The following is a 17,375-nucleotide window of genomic DNA, read 5'->3' on the forward strand; positions in this document are numbered from 1 at the left end:
ATTATGTTCTATAAAACCCACATTTTCTCTCCTTTCATTTATACATTCATTTTTTTTCTTCACTTAAACATGAAGTTCTTCCAATTCAAGTCTTTCTTTGTGGTTTATGTTCTCTTAAACTTGCAAACTCAATATTTGGTCGTTGGAGAGCCTCAAGTTCCTTGTTTCTTCATCTTTGGTGACTCGTTGTCCGACAATGGAAATAACAATGATCTTGTAACTCGCGCAAAAGCAAATTATATGCCTTATGGCATCGACTTTCCACAAGGTCCTACGGGAAGATTTAGCAATGGTCGAAACCTTGTTGATTTCATTGGTTTGTTGTTCTTCCCTTGTACTTGAAAACTTGACGACCCGTTTCGTAATCATTTTTTGTTTTGTTTTTACAAGCTTTGAGCGTTTTAAGCTAAATTATATAAATTATATATGTGATATCCCATATTGGTTGGGGAGGAGAACGAAACCCCCTATATGAGGGTGTGGAAACCTTTCTCTAGTACGCGTTTTAAAGCTTTGAGGGGAAGCTTGAAAGGGAAAGCCCAAAGAGAACAATATCTGCTAGCGCTAAGCCTAGGTTGTTACAAATGGTATCAGAGCTGGACACTAGACTATGTGCCAGCGAGGAAGCTATTCCCCGAAGAGGGTAGACATGAGGCGGTGTGCCAGTAAGGATGCTAGGGCCTGAATGGATGTGGATTTTGATATCCCACATTGGTTGGAGAGGAGAAGGACGCTGGGCCCTGAAGGGAGTGGATTTGGACATGAGGCGGTGTGCCAATAAGAACGCTAGGCCCCGAAAGGGGTGGATTTGGTGGGGGTCCCACATGGATTGAAAAAAGGAACGAGTGCCAGCGAGGACGTTGGGTCCTAAATGGAGGTGGATTTTGATATCCCACATTGGTTGGGGAGGAGAACGAAAAACCCTCTATAAGAATGTGGAAACTTTTCATTAGTAGACCCCTATAAAGACTAAATGGAGGTGGATTTTGATATCCCACATTGGTTGGGAGGAGAACGAAAAACCCTCTATAAGGATGTGGAAATCTTTCACTAGTAGACGCGTGAGGGGAAGCCTGAAAAGAAAGCCTAAAGACGACAATTTTTTTATTCCTAATCGATAGTTTCTACTTATACTAATGAGGTGCACATCCTTTTTTAGTGACTAAATAATAGAAACATCAAAATTAAACTGTGATTAGCTTGAAGTAATTTTAGGTCAAGTGACCTCTTAGAAATTTTCTTAAAATACATGTGAGAGTAAAAACAAACACTCTTAGAAATTTTCTTAAAATACATGTGAGAGTAAAAACAAACAAAACTGTAATGACCCACATCCAGGATTTGGATCAGGATTCGACATTTAATAGCCCCGACATCCTCTGCAATATGGTCAAGTTGCCTACTCCTCGCTTCATAAGAGTGAAAACTATACTCACGGACCAATACGAGTTCTTTCAGCATGTTTTGTTCTCGCTCACATGCATCCCAAGAAAATTCTTAAGAGGTCACCCAACATAAAATTTGTGATGTCCTGTATCGGTTGAGGAGGAGAATGAAATATCGTTTATAAGGGTGTGGAAACCTCTCCCTAGCAGATGCATTTTAAAGGCTTGAGAGAAATCCCGAGAGGGAAAGTCCAAAAATGACAATATTTGCTAGCGGTGAACTTGGGTCGTCATAAATGGTATCAAAGCCAGACACTGGGCAATGTGCCAGCGAGAAGGCTGTTCCCCAAAGAAGGGTAGACACAAAGCGGTGGGTCAGTAAGGACGTTGGCCCCACATCGATTGGAGAAAGGAACGAGTGCCAGCGAGGATGCTGGGCCCTGAAGTGGGGTGAATTGTGATGTCCCACATCAATTGGGGAGGAGAACGAAACATTCTTTATAAGAGTGTGGAAACCTCTCCATAGCAGATGCGTTTTAAAATCTTGAAGGGAATAGTCCAAAGAGAACAATATCTGCTAGCAGTGGACTTGGGCCGTTACAAAGTTGCTCTAAATTAAACACGTTTAACCGTAGAGTTTATATGATTGAGTTACTAAAAATAAAGGCACATTTTGTCGGTATAGATAGTGACTTTCAATTCTTTTAAACCTTTTTTAAACGAGCTCTTTTATTTGGATGCCGTCTCAGTTCATTCATATAACTTTTTTTTTACTCGGGTGTCACAAAAACATTTTTCTAGGTGAAAATTTGGGGTTTGCAAGTTCTATTCTACCCTTTGCAAGGACTAAGAATACACAAGGATCTGAGAGTCTACAAGGTGTAAATTATGCATCGGGAGCCGCGGGAATTCGTAGAGAAACTGGACAAGCAAAGGTATTTAATACCTCTAAACTTTCAAAAATACTCGCAAGCTTTCAAAAAAGTTTAAAAAGTACGTTTATCGTTAGTTTTGAATGGTAACGTTAATATTTTGTTTCAAAAATACCTTATAACTTTAAAAAATTCCATTATACCCTCTAACTTTTTAAAAAATTCAAAAATATTATTTTGGTTAATACTATATTTAAAAAATACGGACGAAATTTTAAAATTAGTATTAACTATTTTTTCATTATCCCCATAGTGTAACAAATGTATGCATTTCGATTAGGGTCGTATTCTATGGTTAAAATTCTACCCATGTGTTATCTGGTTTCATGTTCGTAGGGTATGGTGATAAGCTTGGACCGACAATTGAGGAATCACGAGTATACAATTTCCAAAATTGATAGGTTATTGGGGAGAAATGAAAGTGCAACAAGAACATATCTCCAAAGATGTTTATATATGGTTGAGATGGGTTCCAATGATTACCTTAATAATTACTTTTCCTCACCTTCATATACTACTAGCCTCCTATTTTCTCCTGAAGAGTATGCATTGGCCTTGATCAAACAACTCTCTTCACAAATGAAGGTTAGACCTAATTATCAATCTCTCATTCCATTATTCTATAAATCTTATTGTCTTTAAAGCATTCTCGATCATTTTAGAATTGGGTTTTAATTGTTATTGACATTTTTTGCCTTCAAAGTCATTTAGGAAGTGTTTAGATAACCGCCCAAGCTCACAGCTACCAGATATTGTCCTCTTTGACTTTCTTTTTCATGCTTTCAAGGTTTTAAAACGTATGTGCGAGTTTCTACACCCTTATAAAAAAATATTTTGTTTTTCTCCCGAATTGACGTGCGATCTCACAAAAACGATGTATGATCATTACTTTAGCCATTTGATAACATTTTATGTAGTTGAGAATAAGCTTGTGACATAGTATTTGTGAGATCCTACATCGGTTGGATAGGAGAACTAAACATTTTTATTAAGGTGTGGAAACCTCTCCTTTAACGACCCAGACCCACTAGCATATATTGTTCAGGGTTTCCGCTCAAGGCTTTAAAACGTGTTTGGGTTTCCACACCTTTATAAAGGGTGTTCCGTTCTCCTCCTCAACCGTTGTAGGATCTAAAAATGGGGTCTAGCGTCTTCGCTGACACTCGTTTCTTTCTCTAATCTATATGGGACCCCCACCGAATCCACCCCCTTTTGGAGCTCAGCGTCCTTACTGACACACCGCCTCGTGTCTACCCCCTTCAGGGAATAGCCTCCTCGTTGGCACATCGTTTGGTGTCTGACTCTGATACCATTTGTAACGGTCCAAGCTCACCGTTAGCAGATATTGTCCTCTTTGAGCTTTCCCTTTCGGACTTTAAAACCAGGGGAAATCCGGAAGGGAAAACCTAAAGAGTACAATATGTTCTAGTAGTGAGCTTGAGTTGTTACAAATGATATCAGAGTCAGACAAGTATGCCAGCAGAATGCTCAACCCTAAAGAGAGGTGGACACCGAATAGTGTGTCAATGAAGACGGTTAGATAACATTTTTTTTTTTTTTTTTTTTTGCCATTCGATAACATTTTTGTTGTAGTTGAAAATTAAGCTTTGTATGGTTAGATGAATATGTTTCCATGCATTTCATGATTATTCAAAATTTTAATGATTTTGTGAAGAGAATATTGTAGACTCTGTATACTCGAGGAGCTAGGAAGGTTGCTGTTTTTGGAGTGGGGATTTTGGGGTGTACTCCCTATGCAACGGCTACCTATGATACCCAAGGATCTCCATGTGTGGACAGAATCAACGATGCTGTTCAACTCTTCAACGTTGGCCTTAGGTCTCTTGTTCAAGACCTCAATGCTAATTTCACTGATGCCAAGTATATATTCGTTGACACATACCAAATTTCCTCGCAAGGTATTCAAATCAAGGAACCATATCTTACAAATTTTTGTATATCAATGTCGGGTTGGTACTACAATTTCGTTTTTCGTTTTCTGAAATTGGTAATCGTGCGTGTTTTCTTACCGTTTCTTTATTACAAGTTTTCATTAAAAAAAACATTGAAATTCATAATCAAATTCCAAGAAACGAAGAGTTTTCCAAAACTACGTTTTTAGGCACTTTCTATGGACCCATACGCAGAAGTTGGAATTCGAATTCGGCGCTTCATAGTCTCATCATTCTCCTACGACATGGTCACATTAACTACTCGTTTCTTAAGAATGAAAACTATCTCTACAGACCAACACAAGTCCTTCTAGCATGCTTTGTCCTCACTTACACGAGATAATAAAATTTCTCTAAATAAAGCATGCTTAACTATGAAGTTCTTATGATTGAGCCACCGAAGAAAAAATGTGCATTTTGTTGGTATAAGTAGTGACTTTCATTTTCTTTAAGTATTTCTTAGTCATCCTATCATCCGTATCACTCTCATTCGGATATGGTCTTGGTTCATTCATGTATCCTTCATTTATTGGGGTGTCAGGTGCCCATCAGCTTCCACCTTAGTTCATTCCCAAACAACATTTTATTAGAAGAAATATCGCTCGGATACTATTTGTAACCATCTATATTTTGAATTCTAATCTAAATCTTTGAGTTGTTACAACCACTAAAAATACAAACTTGCAGGTCCACCAGTTTCATTTACGCCTTGCTGTCAAGTGAAGCTTAGTGGAGAGCAATGTGATCCTTATGGAAAAGTATGTGGCAATAGAAGTGAAGCCATATTTTGGGATGGAGTTCATCCAACTGAGATTGCAATCATGGCATTGGCTAACAGGTCCTTTAATGCTCAACTTCCCAGTGACACTCACCCTTTTGATATCAGCCAACTTGCTCAACTGAAACTCCCATAAAAGCTTTAGTTCCTTGGAGTGACCCTTTGCTCTTGAGTTGGATTCTGCTTAATTTAGTTGTAATATCAAATAAACGTCTAAGGATGTTATCTATGATCGATATATGTACGATGCTTTATAAACTATAGATATATGGTGCTTATGTTGGTTGTAATATCAAATAAATGTTTAAGGATGTTATCTATGATTGATATGTCTGCTTTGACCCGTTAAGTATCGCGGTCAACCTCACGGTATTAAAACACGTCTGTTCATGATAAGTTTCCAAATAACTATAAGGAATGTTTCATTCCCCTCTCCAACCGATGTGGAAATTCACAATCCACCCTCTTGGGAGCCAGCATTCTCGCTAGCACACTAGCTGATGTTTGGCTCTGATACCATTTGTAAGTGAACCTACCGTCGGTTGGTTATAATTGTATGTTGAATGATGATGCGTGCCTTTGGCTTCGTGTCATACTCATATATGCAAACTGTTATGAAATGATATGTATATGATATGATATGTGAATATTATGTTGTATGTGATGAATTGATATGTTTATGATACGATATGTTTGAAAGCATGCTCGGTTATGATATGTGCATAATATGAATTTCGAAGACATGATAAGTTTATGATATGACATGTATGCAACATGAATGATATATGATATGATTGACATGCAAATAACAATTGACATAATGTACAGCTCCGATATACGCATGAAAGGTTATGATAAAAATATTATTATATGAAGAAAAATGCTAGAGGGGTTGTAACACATGATAATGAAAAAGGAAAAATGTTGGAACTACATGCATTGTTGTGTGTTCATGCATCGGGGGATACCCCTTCTTCTTTTATGATAGTACGGACGTGTACGTTACAAGGCAGGAAACGATCATTATGTTGACCATAATGCTGCTATGAAGGCCGCTACTCCTAATGGATGTTCAACATCAACAACTACCAAAGAATACTCACTTGACCAAAAAGGAGTCCTGAAGGTGTGCGAACCGATTGGTGGGTCCATGCTCACATGTGTGTACCGTGTGCAGAAAAGTAAATACACATATAATTACCCGTTTAGGATAGCTGCCGTAGAAAAATAGACTGATATGATACGTTCCACTCATGATTTTGAAGGTGTTAATATAACACATGCGGAAGCAATTTGGATCTTTGGCACTTTTAGAACATCAATTATAGTAAATAACTACCATGTTCATAAGTATTAAAACTTAATGAGTTTGAATACTAACCTTTTGTAGTTCAAATTCCTTTTTCCTCACGAACCGGTTTCGAACCACCACTAGTGTCTTCTCCACTATCCTCCGGCCTTAGAACGGGATTGTGAAATCCGGTGAGTGACTAAACTTGGGATGAATTTTGTATATATGAAGAGAGTATTTGTGAGAGGTTTTTCTCAAGGTTTTTCACCCACTAGAAGACCTTTAATGTATTATGATCACTCTATTTATAGAGTCATGTTTGCATGTTCATGCAAATTTGAGATCACCAAGTTTTGACACTCAAAATTCCACTCAAATGTTTAAGATTATGTGGCATGCATGCTTGACTTAACCAAATTTTGACACCTCAAAATTCCACTAAGGATTTTCCATTAAATAAAGTCAAACATTTTGACTTTCTTCATTTTGATTCAACAATCCATTTGAATTATTAATTTCAAATTAAAGTAATATTAAATGATTAATTAAACTATTTAATTAATATTTAATATTAATTCAAATGTCAATCTCAATTAATTCCGACATATATTTGATTAAGATATTTAAATCTTATTTAAATATCTCAGATTCTCTCTTTTTGTTTAATTCTTAAATAAAACAAAAATGTAGTTAAATATATCGTATATATGTAGCGCATTCTCCCTAATTTGAATTCGAACACTTCAAACTCACTCGTCACACTGTTCTATGGTTTAGTCCGATATGAGCTAGCAGAGGGACCTAATGGACCTATAGATCATGGGCTCCAACGATCCAAGATTAACCGGTTAAACTCATTAACCTTGTTAACCAACATTCGTTAACTACTAAGACATTCCACTGTAGCCTAGTAGTTGCACTCCCCTCACTATAGATATATTTCTGTCCATTTGATATAACCATGATTAGTAAGTCGTTCGTTCACAGGTTGTTCGTAACTAGAGCTGGGTCAATTTACCGTTTTACCCCTAAAGTTACTTCTTGTTTCTTATGTCTCATTGATCCTCTAATGAACAATTGGTTTGTGGTCCAACCAGTAAACCGGATCCCTCTCAGGCCAATGAGAGGGTGGGGCCCCTTGTTCAAGACCTGGAGTCAGTACTTAAGGGAACTACCTCTCTTCTATCCCTAAAAGTGGGTAGAAGTGAATTCCATCTTGCACCCCACGTCCCCAACCATTTACCTAGTCTTACCCCTGAAATGGGAGGCCTATTGAGTCGGCGAACTTGAGCCACTCTCACCCATGCAAATATAAGAATAATTTCGAATAAACAGGAGTTCATGGTTAGCTCAGGATTAAGATCGAGTTACCTAGGTCATCGAATGACAAGAAAATCAGTCTCAACAATAAACAACATTATAAAGTGAGAGTGATTTTCTTCATGGTCCGATCTTATGCAATACTCATTGCATGTGATTTTCTTCATGGTCCGATCTTATGCAATACTCATTGCATAGGACGCCCCCACTCACATGTCTCCACATGTACAATTTTAGTGATCACATTGTTTATATCATATACAAAAGTGTGCCGCATCCATAGTGTCCCCAGAATAAGGTACTCCGCCTTATCCTTATACTATAGATCATTTTGACTATATACTTGAACTTGATCAACTCTTATGTCTCTACATATAGTTCAAGTAATCATACTATAGCAGAGTGTTCTTAGTTTATTGAATTTAGATTAATGATCGTAAAGCTCACTTTATTCAATAACAATCTTTACTGAATAAACGACAATAATAACTTTATTGAAAATAGAATATGTTTTTGTTTACAAACTATGAGGTTTAGGACATAAAACCCAACAAACTCCCACTTGGACTAAAACTCTAGTGGGGTTTTATAACGTTGAGTAGAGAGAAAGACATAAATACAATAAACTAGGGCATCACATACTTATGCATTTTCTCCCACTTGCCCTAGATTACATAACTCGTAGTCCTAGACTCACTAGGTGCCCTTCAAACACTTTAGTCGTGAGGGGCTTTGTACATGGATCAACAATGTTGTGCTCTGAAGCTATCTGTGTGACGATCACATCTCCTCATTACACAATCTCCCTTATGAGATGATATTTGCGCTCAATATGTTTTCCTCGCTTATGGCTTCTTGGTTCTTTTGAATTTGCAACTGCTCCACTGTTATCACAATAAAGAGTGACGGGAAGATGCATATTTGGAACGACTTCCAAATTAGTTAAGAACTTCCTAAGCCATACAGATTCTTTCGCTGTTTCACAAGCAGCAACATACTCAGCCTCCATGGTGGAATCAGCAATGCAACCTTGCTTTATGCTTCTCCATATTATTGCTCCTCCGTTCAGAGTGAAGACAGATCCTAATGTCGATTTCCTCGAATTTACATCGGTTTGAAAATCTGAGTCAGTGTACCCTGTAAGGATCAAATCCTTAGCACCGTACATTAGCATATAGTCCCTCGTTCTCCTAAGATACTTGAGGATATTCTTAACGGCAGTCCAATGAGCACGTCCCGGATTGGACTGATATCTTTTGACAATTCCCACAACATAGCATATGTCGGGTCGGGTACACAGCATGGCATACATCAAACTACCGACCGCTGATGCATAGGGAATGTGTCTCATATCCTCAACTTCTTGAGGTGTCTTAGGACTTTGTTCCTTCAACAAATGAACTTCATGCCTAAAAGGTAATAATCCTTTCTTGGAGTCCTGCATCTTATATCGAATCAACATTTTGTTGATGTACGATGCTTGAGACAATGCTAGTGATTTGTTATTGTGATTCCAAACAATTTGAATTCCAAGAACAAACTGAGTCTCTCCTAAATCTTTCATTTGGAATTGTGTCGCTAGCCAATGCTTAATATCAGTTAGAAATCTCACATCATTTTCAATGAGTAAGATATCGTCAACGTACAACACCAGGAAAGCTACTGTAGAGTTGACTATTCTTTTATAAACACAAGGTTCGTCAACATTCTGTTTAAAACCATAAGATTTGATCGTAGTATCAAACTTTATATTCCAGGATCGAGATGCTTGCTTCAACCCATAAGTGGATCTTTTAAGCTTGCAAACTCTTTGCTCGTGATCCTGTTTAATGAACCCCTCTGGTTGAGCCATATAGATACTCTCTTCAAGATTGTCGTTTAGAAAGGCTGTCTTAACATCTATTTGCCAAATTTCATAATCATAAAATGTGGCAATAGACAAGAGTATTCTAATTGATTTAAGCATAGCAACACGAGAGAAGGTTTCTTCATAGTCCACCCCCTCTCTTTGGGTATAACCCTTTGCTACTAGTCGAGCTTTAAAGATCTGTACCTTACTGGTTTGGTCTCGTTTCCTCTTATAGATCCATTTGCAACCAATAGGTTTTACCCCATCTGGTTGATCTACAAGTTCCCAAACTGAATTGAAGTACATTGACTCCATTACAAGATTCATGGCTTTAATCCACTGATCTCTATCTTCATCATTCATTGCCTATTTAAAGGTCAATGGTTCCTCAATGCCATCATCAGGTATGATGACTTGAGTTTCTGCCAAAACCAAGTAACGATCGGGTTGAGTTGTAACCCTCCCGCTACGTCGAGGCATTCTCAACTCTTGAGAAGGATGTGATTGACCAGAAGTGTCAGCTCCATCAACAACTCTTGTTGAAGAACTAGCTTGATCAACAACTCTGGTTATTTTATCAGTAGCTTCTTTAGAAATCTCACTTAATACTAGTTTGCTGCGAGGTTGATGATTTCTTACGTGGTCTTTCTCTAAGAATGTAGCGTTTGTTGATACAAACACTCTATTTTCTTGAGGGTCATAAAACAAATCACCTTTCTTAACTCACCTAATACTAGTTATGTGAGTTGAGAAATGTGGTTTTTTTAAAGAAGCTAATACTAGTAGCTTCTTTAGAAATCTCACTTAATACTAGTTTGCTGCGAGGTTGATGATTTCTTACGTGGTATTCCTCTAAGAATGTAGCGTTTGTTGATACAAACACTCTATTTTCTTGAGGGTCATAAAACAAACCATCTTTTGTCTCTTTGGGGTATCCTACGAATAGACATAATTTTGAACGACGTTCTAATTTCTTGGGGTTTTGCAACAACACTTGTGCTGGACATCCCCAAATTCTAAAGTGACGTAAACTATCTTTACGCCCTTTCCATAACTCATAAGGTGTTTCTGAAACACTCTTAGTAGGAACCATGTTCAAAATGTATGTAGCAGTCTCCACTACATATCCCCAAAACGGATCAGGTAATTGAGCAAAACTCATCATAGACCGAACCATGTCTAACAAAGTTCTATTTCTTCTTTCTGATACACCATTTTGTTGAGGCATACCAGGGGTTGAGAGTTGAGACCTTATTCCATGTTCTATCATATAGTCCTGAAATCTTAAGTCCATGAACTCTCCTCCTCGATCTGATCGAAGTGTTTTAATAGTTTTACCTAATAGATCCTGAACCTCAGTCTTATACTCTGTGAATTTTTCAAGAGCTTCGAACTTGTGACGCATTAGGTAAAGATAGCCATACCTTGAATAATCATCAATAAAACTGATGAAATATTCATACCCTCCTCGTGCTTTGACATTCATTGGACCACATAGATTTAAATGTACAAGTTCTAAGATTTCTTTGGCTCTATAACCTTTTTCGGAAAACGATCGTTTAGTCATTTTACCCTCAAGACAAGACTCACATGGAGGTAAAGAGTTGTCTTCTAACTCATTTAGAAGTCCTCTTTTAACCAATCTCTTAATCCGATTGAGATTAATGTGGCCTAGTCTTAAGTGTCAAAGATAGGTATTAGGAGAAATCTTTTGTTGTTTATTTTGAGTTTCAGCTGTTTTAAATATCTCGGTATTTAAAATGACTTTTGTTTCGCTCGGTTTTAACATATATAAGTTGTTTTCTAGTTTTGCAGAACAAATATGAATACCTCTTTTGCAAATGAACACTTCATTGATTCCAAAAGATACTTTATACAATTGTTCTAATAAACAAGAGATAGATATTAGATTTCTTTTCATTTCAGGAACAAAAAGTACATTATCTAATATAACGAATCTATCTCCAAAAAACAACTTTAAATTTCCTACTGATCTTGCTGAGAACAACCTCTCCTGTTCCAACCCTGAGTGTTATCTCGCCGTCCGCAAGCATTCTCAAAGAGCTAGTTTCCTGGTAAAAAGAACAAATATGATTAGTCGCCCCTGAATCTAGTATCCAAGTTGAGTTGTCATACTCTACTAAACATATTTCTACAACGAGTAAATCATATTTACCTTGTTGTGTCTTTTCGGCTTTCTTCTCAGCAAGGTATTTTGGGCAGTTTCTCTTCCAGTGCCCGTTTTCGTTGCAATGGAAACATTTTCCTTTATCTGCTTTTTGAACCTTGTGTTTGCGGTTAGTATGAATCTTATTTTTCCCTTTACCCTTCTTCTTCATCCAAATACTTTTAGAAGTTGAAGATCCAGACTTTTTTTTGGAGGACGATCCTCGTAGTAATTTCTTGGAGATAGCAACATTTGCTTCTCCTGTTTGTCCCTTGTTCGTTAAGAGGGATTGATAAGTCTGTAGCTCATTGAGAAGAGCAGTCAAGTTATATTCTATTTTGTTCATTACCAAATTTGTGCGGAACTGGAAGAAACTCTTCGGAAGAGACATCATGATAAAACTGACTTGACTCTTCTCATCAATGACAACTTCATTTTCTTCTGCCACATTGAAATGGACCATCATGTCCAGGACATGTTCTCTAACTGAGGTCCCTTCTTTCATACGACAGTTGTAAATGTATTTTATGGATTCATGTCTAAGGGAGAAGGACGGTTGTCCAAACATCCCTTTTAGAGATTCCATAATCTCTTTAGCAGTAGCCATAACATCGTGTTTCTTAGCCAAAATATCATATATGTTGGCTAGAATGTACACTCGGGCTTTGTCATTTGCCTTTATCCATCTGTCATACGCATCTCGAACTGTTCGGTTTGCATTTGAGCTGGGGTTTGGAGGACATTCCTTAGTTAAAGCAACTTAAGTCCACCACTAGTAGATATTATCTGCTTTGGCCTGTTACATATTGTCATTAGTCTCATGGCTTAAAAATGTGTAATGTTAAGGAGAGGTTTCAACACCTTTATAAAAAATGTTTCGATCCTCTCTCCAACCAATGTGAGATTCTCACTAAGAATGTTTGATTAATCCACCACCTAAATGGTGTGAAAGTTATCTTATTTATAATCAAATAAATTACAAAGATATGGAAAGAGTAATAAAAGGAAATAACAATAAATGGAAATATACATATAGTAATAAGACAAATATCTAATATCTGCATTATAATAAAATATCAAATATAATATATATGGTAAATTATAATTTATTACTAAATATTCTTAACACCCCACCGCAAGTTAAGCGTCGGATTTAAACGAACGTGGAACTTGAATCTGAAAAATTCAAAGAGGTTGAGAAACACTTTTCGTGAAGATGTCAACAACCTGATTCAGAGGAGGCATAGAGAAACACTTTCTTGGCCATCAAAAATTGCAAAGGGATCGCCGCTTAGCAGCGATGCTGCCTTGGCTTCGGCGAGAATATATTTAACCCATGAAGAGGGATTGTCGCTTAGTGACGATGCTGCCTTGGCTCTAGTGAGAATATATCTAACCCCAAGAAGTAGAAGAGGAAACCTAGAGCAAGGGACAAAGACAATGTTGAAGCCGAAAGAGTCGCCACATTGGGCGAAGGAGCCAATTTTGGCGAGAAGGGCAGTCGAAAGAGTCACACATTGAGCGAAGGAGCCAATTTTGGCAGGAAGGGCGGCTGCAACTAGGTTGGCGAAGAGGCCAGTGCGGCACCCAGATTCCGGAGGTAAATCTCTGCAAAAGGTTGATGGACTTGTTGAGATTTTGTATATTTCTGAAGAGAACACTGATGAGGATCTTGAGATTAGGGTTTATGTGAAGGATGAAGGGTTGATTGGGAAGAAAATGAGAGAGACTATATTGGCCAAGGGGAAAACCGATTGGGTTGGAAAAGGTGAGGTTGTATGTACAAAGTATGACGAAAGGTGATTTGGAGGTCAATAGGGTGGAGCCAAAGAGTAATCAATCGACTCCGCCTGCGGCAGCCAGGAAAACTGCCCCTGCGGCGTCAAAGCCAGCAGGGGTGGTAGAGAAGAAAATTAGAGGATTCAAAAGCTATTGAAAAGAAAGGATCGGGGTTGTTAAACCAAGTGGGCTCTGATACCATAAGAATGTTTGATTAATCGACCACGGTGTGAAAGTTATCTTATTTATAATCAAATAAATTACAAAGATATGGAAAGAGTAATAAAATAAATAACAATAAATGGAAATATACCTATAGTAATAAGACAAATATCTAATATTTGCCTTAAATAAAATATAAAATATAATATATATGGTAAACTATAATTTATTACTAAATATCCTTAACACTCACGTACATAAAAGGTAGAGGATCCAAAATTTCGATCATTGAAAAAGTAAGTAATCCATTATCAAGTTAGTCATGCTCGTGTCAGCACTCGTTCTCTTTCTCTCTCTCTCTTTTAATTTTCTTTTTAAGTTTAACAACATTTTGTGGAGTAGAGATTTGTCTTTTTTATCATGAATTTACAATTTAACCAAATAAATTATGCTCGGACTCGAGGCCTTCTCTCTTGATGGCTATATGCCAAGGAGAATAAATTCTATGCCAATATGAATAGTATTATGGGCTTATGGTGTGCGATTAATTCAGCTTTTCAGCCATAAAAATGCCCCCTTGACAAAGTCACCTTCCCATCAAGATGCTCTGCCCACACTCCTTCACACTTGTAAATGGAACTTGTTCTTCCAAGGATTTTAGAATTTTCTTCCATTAATAAAATTTAATCTAAGATTTATTGAATATAAAATAGTATTTTAATCCATAAAACTATCTAATATAAAATCTAGAATGAAATAGGGATTATAACGGCCGAGGCCCACCGCTAGCAGATATTGTCTTTTTTGGACTTTCTCTTTCGAGCTTCACCTCAAAGGCTTTAAAACACGTATGTTAGGAAAATATTTCCACACCCTTGTAAAGGGTGTTTCGGGGCCCAGTGTCCTCGTTGGCACTCGTTTCTTTCTCCAATCGATGCAGGACCCCACCAGATCTACCCCCTTCGGGGCCAGCGTTCTTACTGGCACATCACCTTGTGTTTACCCCCTTCGAGGAACAACCTCTTCACTGGCACATAGTCTAGCAAGGGAAAACTCAAAAATCTTGAGGAGAAGCTTGGAAGGGAAAGCCCAAAGAGAACAGTAGCTAAATGAGCACCGATTATGCTGTGTAACTCTGAAAGACGCGTTTTAAAGCCTTGAGGGGAAGTCCAAAAAGAAAAGTCCAAACAAAATAATGTCTATCAGCGGTGGGCTTGAGCCGTTATAGGTATAGAATTCTAAGATCGAAAATGTACTTGAGCAAATAAAATATACCAAAACTAAAAGAAGGGGAAAGAAAAACACATGCAACTCTTGGGAGCCCCCATGTGATGTAGATAGAGAATCAATGCATCCTTATTGTATACCATTTTTTGCGTGCAATATTTGAAGTTCATTGATTTTAGTTTCCAAGTGAATAAAGGAATCAAATTCCAATTTTGATTGGTCCTTACAAATGTACTTTGATGCCAATTGCATTAGTGAATATACATTGCCAATTATCTTACACAAGATCAAGTATCAAATGCTCTCTACAAATAATGGAAGAAAAAAGAGTGGCTTTCATTAGTTTCATGCAAGTATGCTTAGTAAATAGTGGCTTTCATTAGTTTCATGCAAGTATGTTTACTAAATAGTGGCTATGATTTATCTTAGAAAGATTTTGATCGTCGTATAAATGAGGGGATATAAATGAACTTATACTATATTCGAATGAGAATGGAAGATTTCACATCGGTTGGAGAGGAGAACGAAACATTCTTTATAAGTGTGTGTAAACCTAATCCGTGAGACTAATGTTGATTCGTAACGGGCCAAAGCGGATAATATTTGTTAACAGTTGGATTGGACTATTATAAATGGTATCAGAGCTAGACATTGGGCGGTGTGTCAGCGAGGACGCTGGTCCCCCAAGGGAGTGGATCTCGATCCCATCTTGATTGAAAAGGGGATCAAAACATTCCTTAAAAGGGTGTGAAAACCTCTCTTTAGTAGATGCGTTTTCAAACAGTAAGACTGACGATGATACTTAACGTGTCAAAGCGGACAATATCTGTTAGCGGTGGGCTTGGGCTTTTACAGAAAGTGATCATAAAAATATTTATGTTGAGGAAACATGTGAGTGAAGACAAAGATTGACATTTTATTGCATCCTTGCATATCATCCCATATAACATGAGCACGTTACCCTATTTGTCTTGAACTACTTCTAAGGGAAGTCTCTGTTATCTCACATGTACGAGGCCATATATTTCTTACAGTATTGGAGTTGTGAGCCGATTCATGGATCTTTCATTCTTATCGCTCCAGGTTTCAATCTATATGACCTCTAGTCCGTACAAAATCAACATCTTTCGTTGCCAAACATACTTAACTTTGGAGCTTTTGTGATGAAGCCACTCAAAAAGAAAAGTGAACCTTGTTAGCATAAGTAATAATTTCAGGTTCAGTCGAAGAGATCAAAGCGAAGTCATCAATTCAACTATTCACACGGTCTCCCGACCTCTTTTCCAAATGTTGATTCATTCTTGTACTCATCTTTACACGAACATCACAATACTAGTAACCGAGAATGATTTTTAAGAAATATAAACAATAAAGCAATGCCATTTTTAAAACATGAGTATATAACTCCACGATAAAACTTTAACTATCTTCTATGAAATTAAAAGGTTTAATCTTTCGTCATAATATTAAATAAAAAAAATGACATAATATACTCTATCATTCAATACAATCTAAAAATCTATCCATTTGATAAATAACTCGACCGTATGTGAGAGCTCATTCACATAAAATATTCGATTTTTTGGTCATCGAAATGAGAGAGATAGTTCAAGAAGCTAAATTGAGAGAACAAGAAGAATGAAAAATAGAAAGATCGAGCTAACACGACATAGACAACGACATAGACAACCAAGTAATTGAGATATCTTGAATCGACCCAAAAAAGAATGGAGATCAAAGATGCAAGTTCAAACTTCAAATTGATGGAAGAGAATGTGATAAGTTTTAAGTGGTTGAAAAAAATAAGCAAATTTTAAAAAGAATTATAGATTACAAAAATGTTTTCAAAAAGTGGAGATTCCTTTGGCAATTTAAGATGAACCATTTGAGAATGAATCTTATTTATTTAAATTTCATATCATTCCATAACATAATACCAATTGTATCATTTTATTGAGCTACAATGTATCTATAAGGCTAGCCTTATAGCTCATCTACTTTAATATGCATTTGTCGTTAGGGATGTCCATTTTATTTGTGGTGTCGGGGCCTGCCTAGAACGAAGTGAAAATTCAACATTCAGACGAAAAATGAGGAGGGAGTGGAGACCATTTTTTCTCTGTTAGATGAATGGGTCGGAAATGAGATTATATTTTTCTGTCCCTACTCCGATTATATATATATATAAGTAGGTTTTTTTTTTCTCCACATATATTAAGAAACTCTATAGTCTATCCTTTGAAATTGTCTCAATCATTAATGTCATGTGACCCATCTAACGATCAGTATCCTATAGTCTAGTTCCTCTATGTTCATATCTCAATTATTGATGTCTCAGGAGCTATTTAACAATTGGTTACTCATCAACGAACTCCTGTGATCATATCTCGATTATTGGTATCATACTTAATGATTGTTTTATGCTATCAAGCTCCATTAAATTTCAAAATATAGTTTTTTTTTTTGTTTGAAAATGGTTTTAGTCTAATTCAGATCGTTAATCGACATATAACGAAGTAATGTGGTTGTTAAG

General features: G+C 36.9%; 1 protein-coding gene across 1 annotated transcript; it reads left to right on the forward strand.

Moving 5' to 3' along the window:
- The first annotated feature begins 47 nt into the window (after positions 1-47).
- Positions 48-5,381, forward strand: LOC111465583 (GDSL esterase/lipase At1g29670-like). The gene is made up of 5 exons (XM_023110039.1): positions 48-316; positions 2,187-2,320; positions 2,654-2,902; positions 4,005-4,236; positions 4,957-5,381. The coding sequence occupies exons 1-5, from the start codon at positions 70-72 to the stop codon at positions 5,181-5,183; spliced, it is 1,089 nt and encodes a 362-aa protein (XP_022965807.1). The 5' UTR covers positions 48-69; the 3' UTR covers positions 5,184-5,381.
- Positions 5,382-17,375: the final 11,994 nt, after the last annotated feature.

The sequence above is a fragment of the Cucurbita maxima genome, unplaced genomic scaffold (assembly GCF_002738345.1).
Source record: "Cucurbita maxima cultivar Rimu unplaced genomic scaffold, Cmax_1.0 Cma_Scf00029, whole genome shotgun sequence".
Classification (NCBI taxonomy): Eukaryota; Viridiplantae; Streptophyta; class Magnoliopsida; order Cucurbitales; family Cucurbitaceae; genus Cucurbita; species Cucurbita maxima.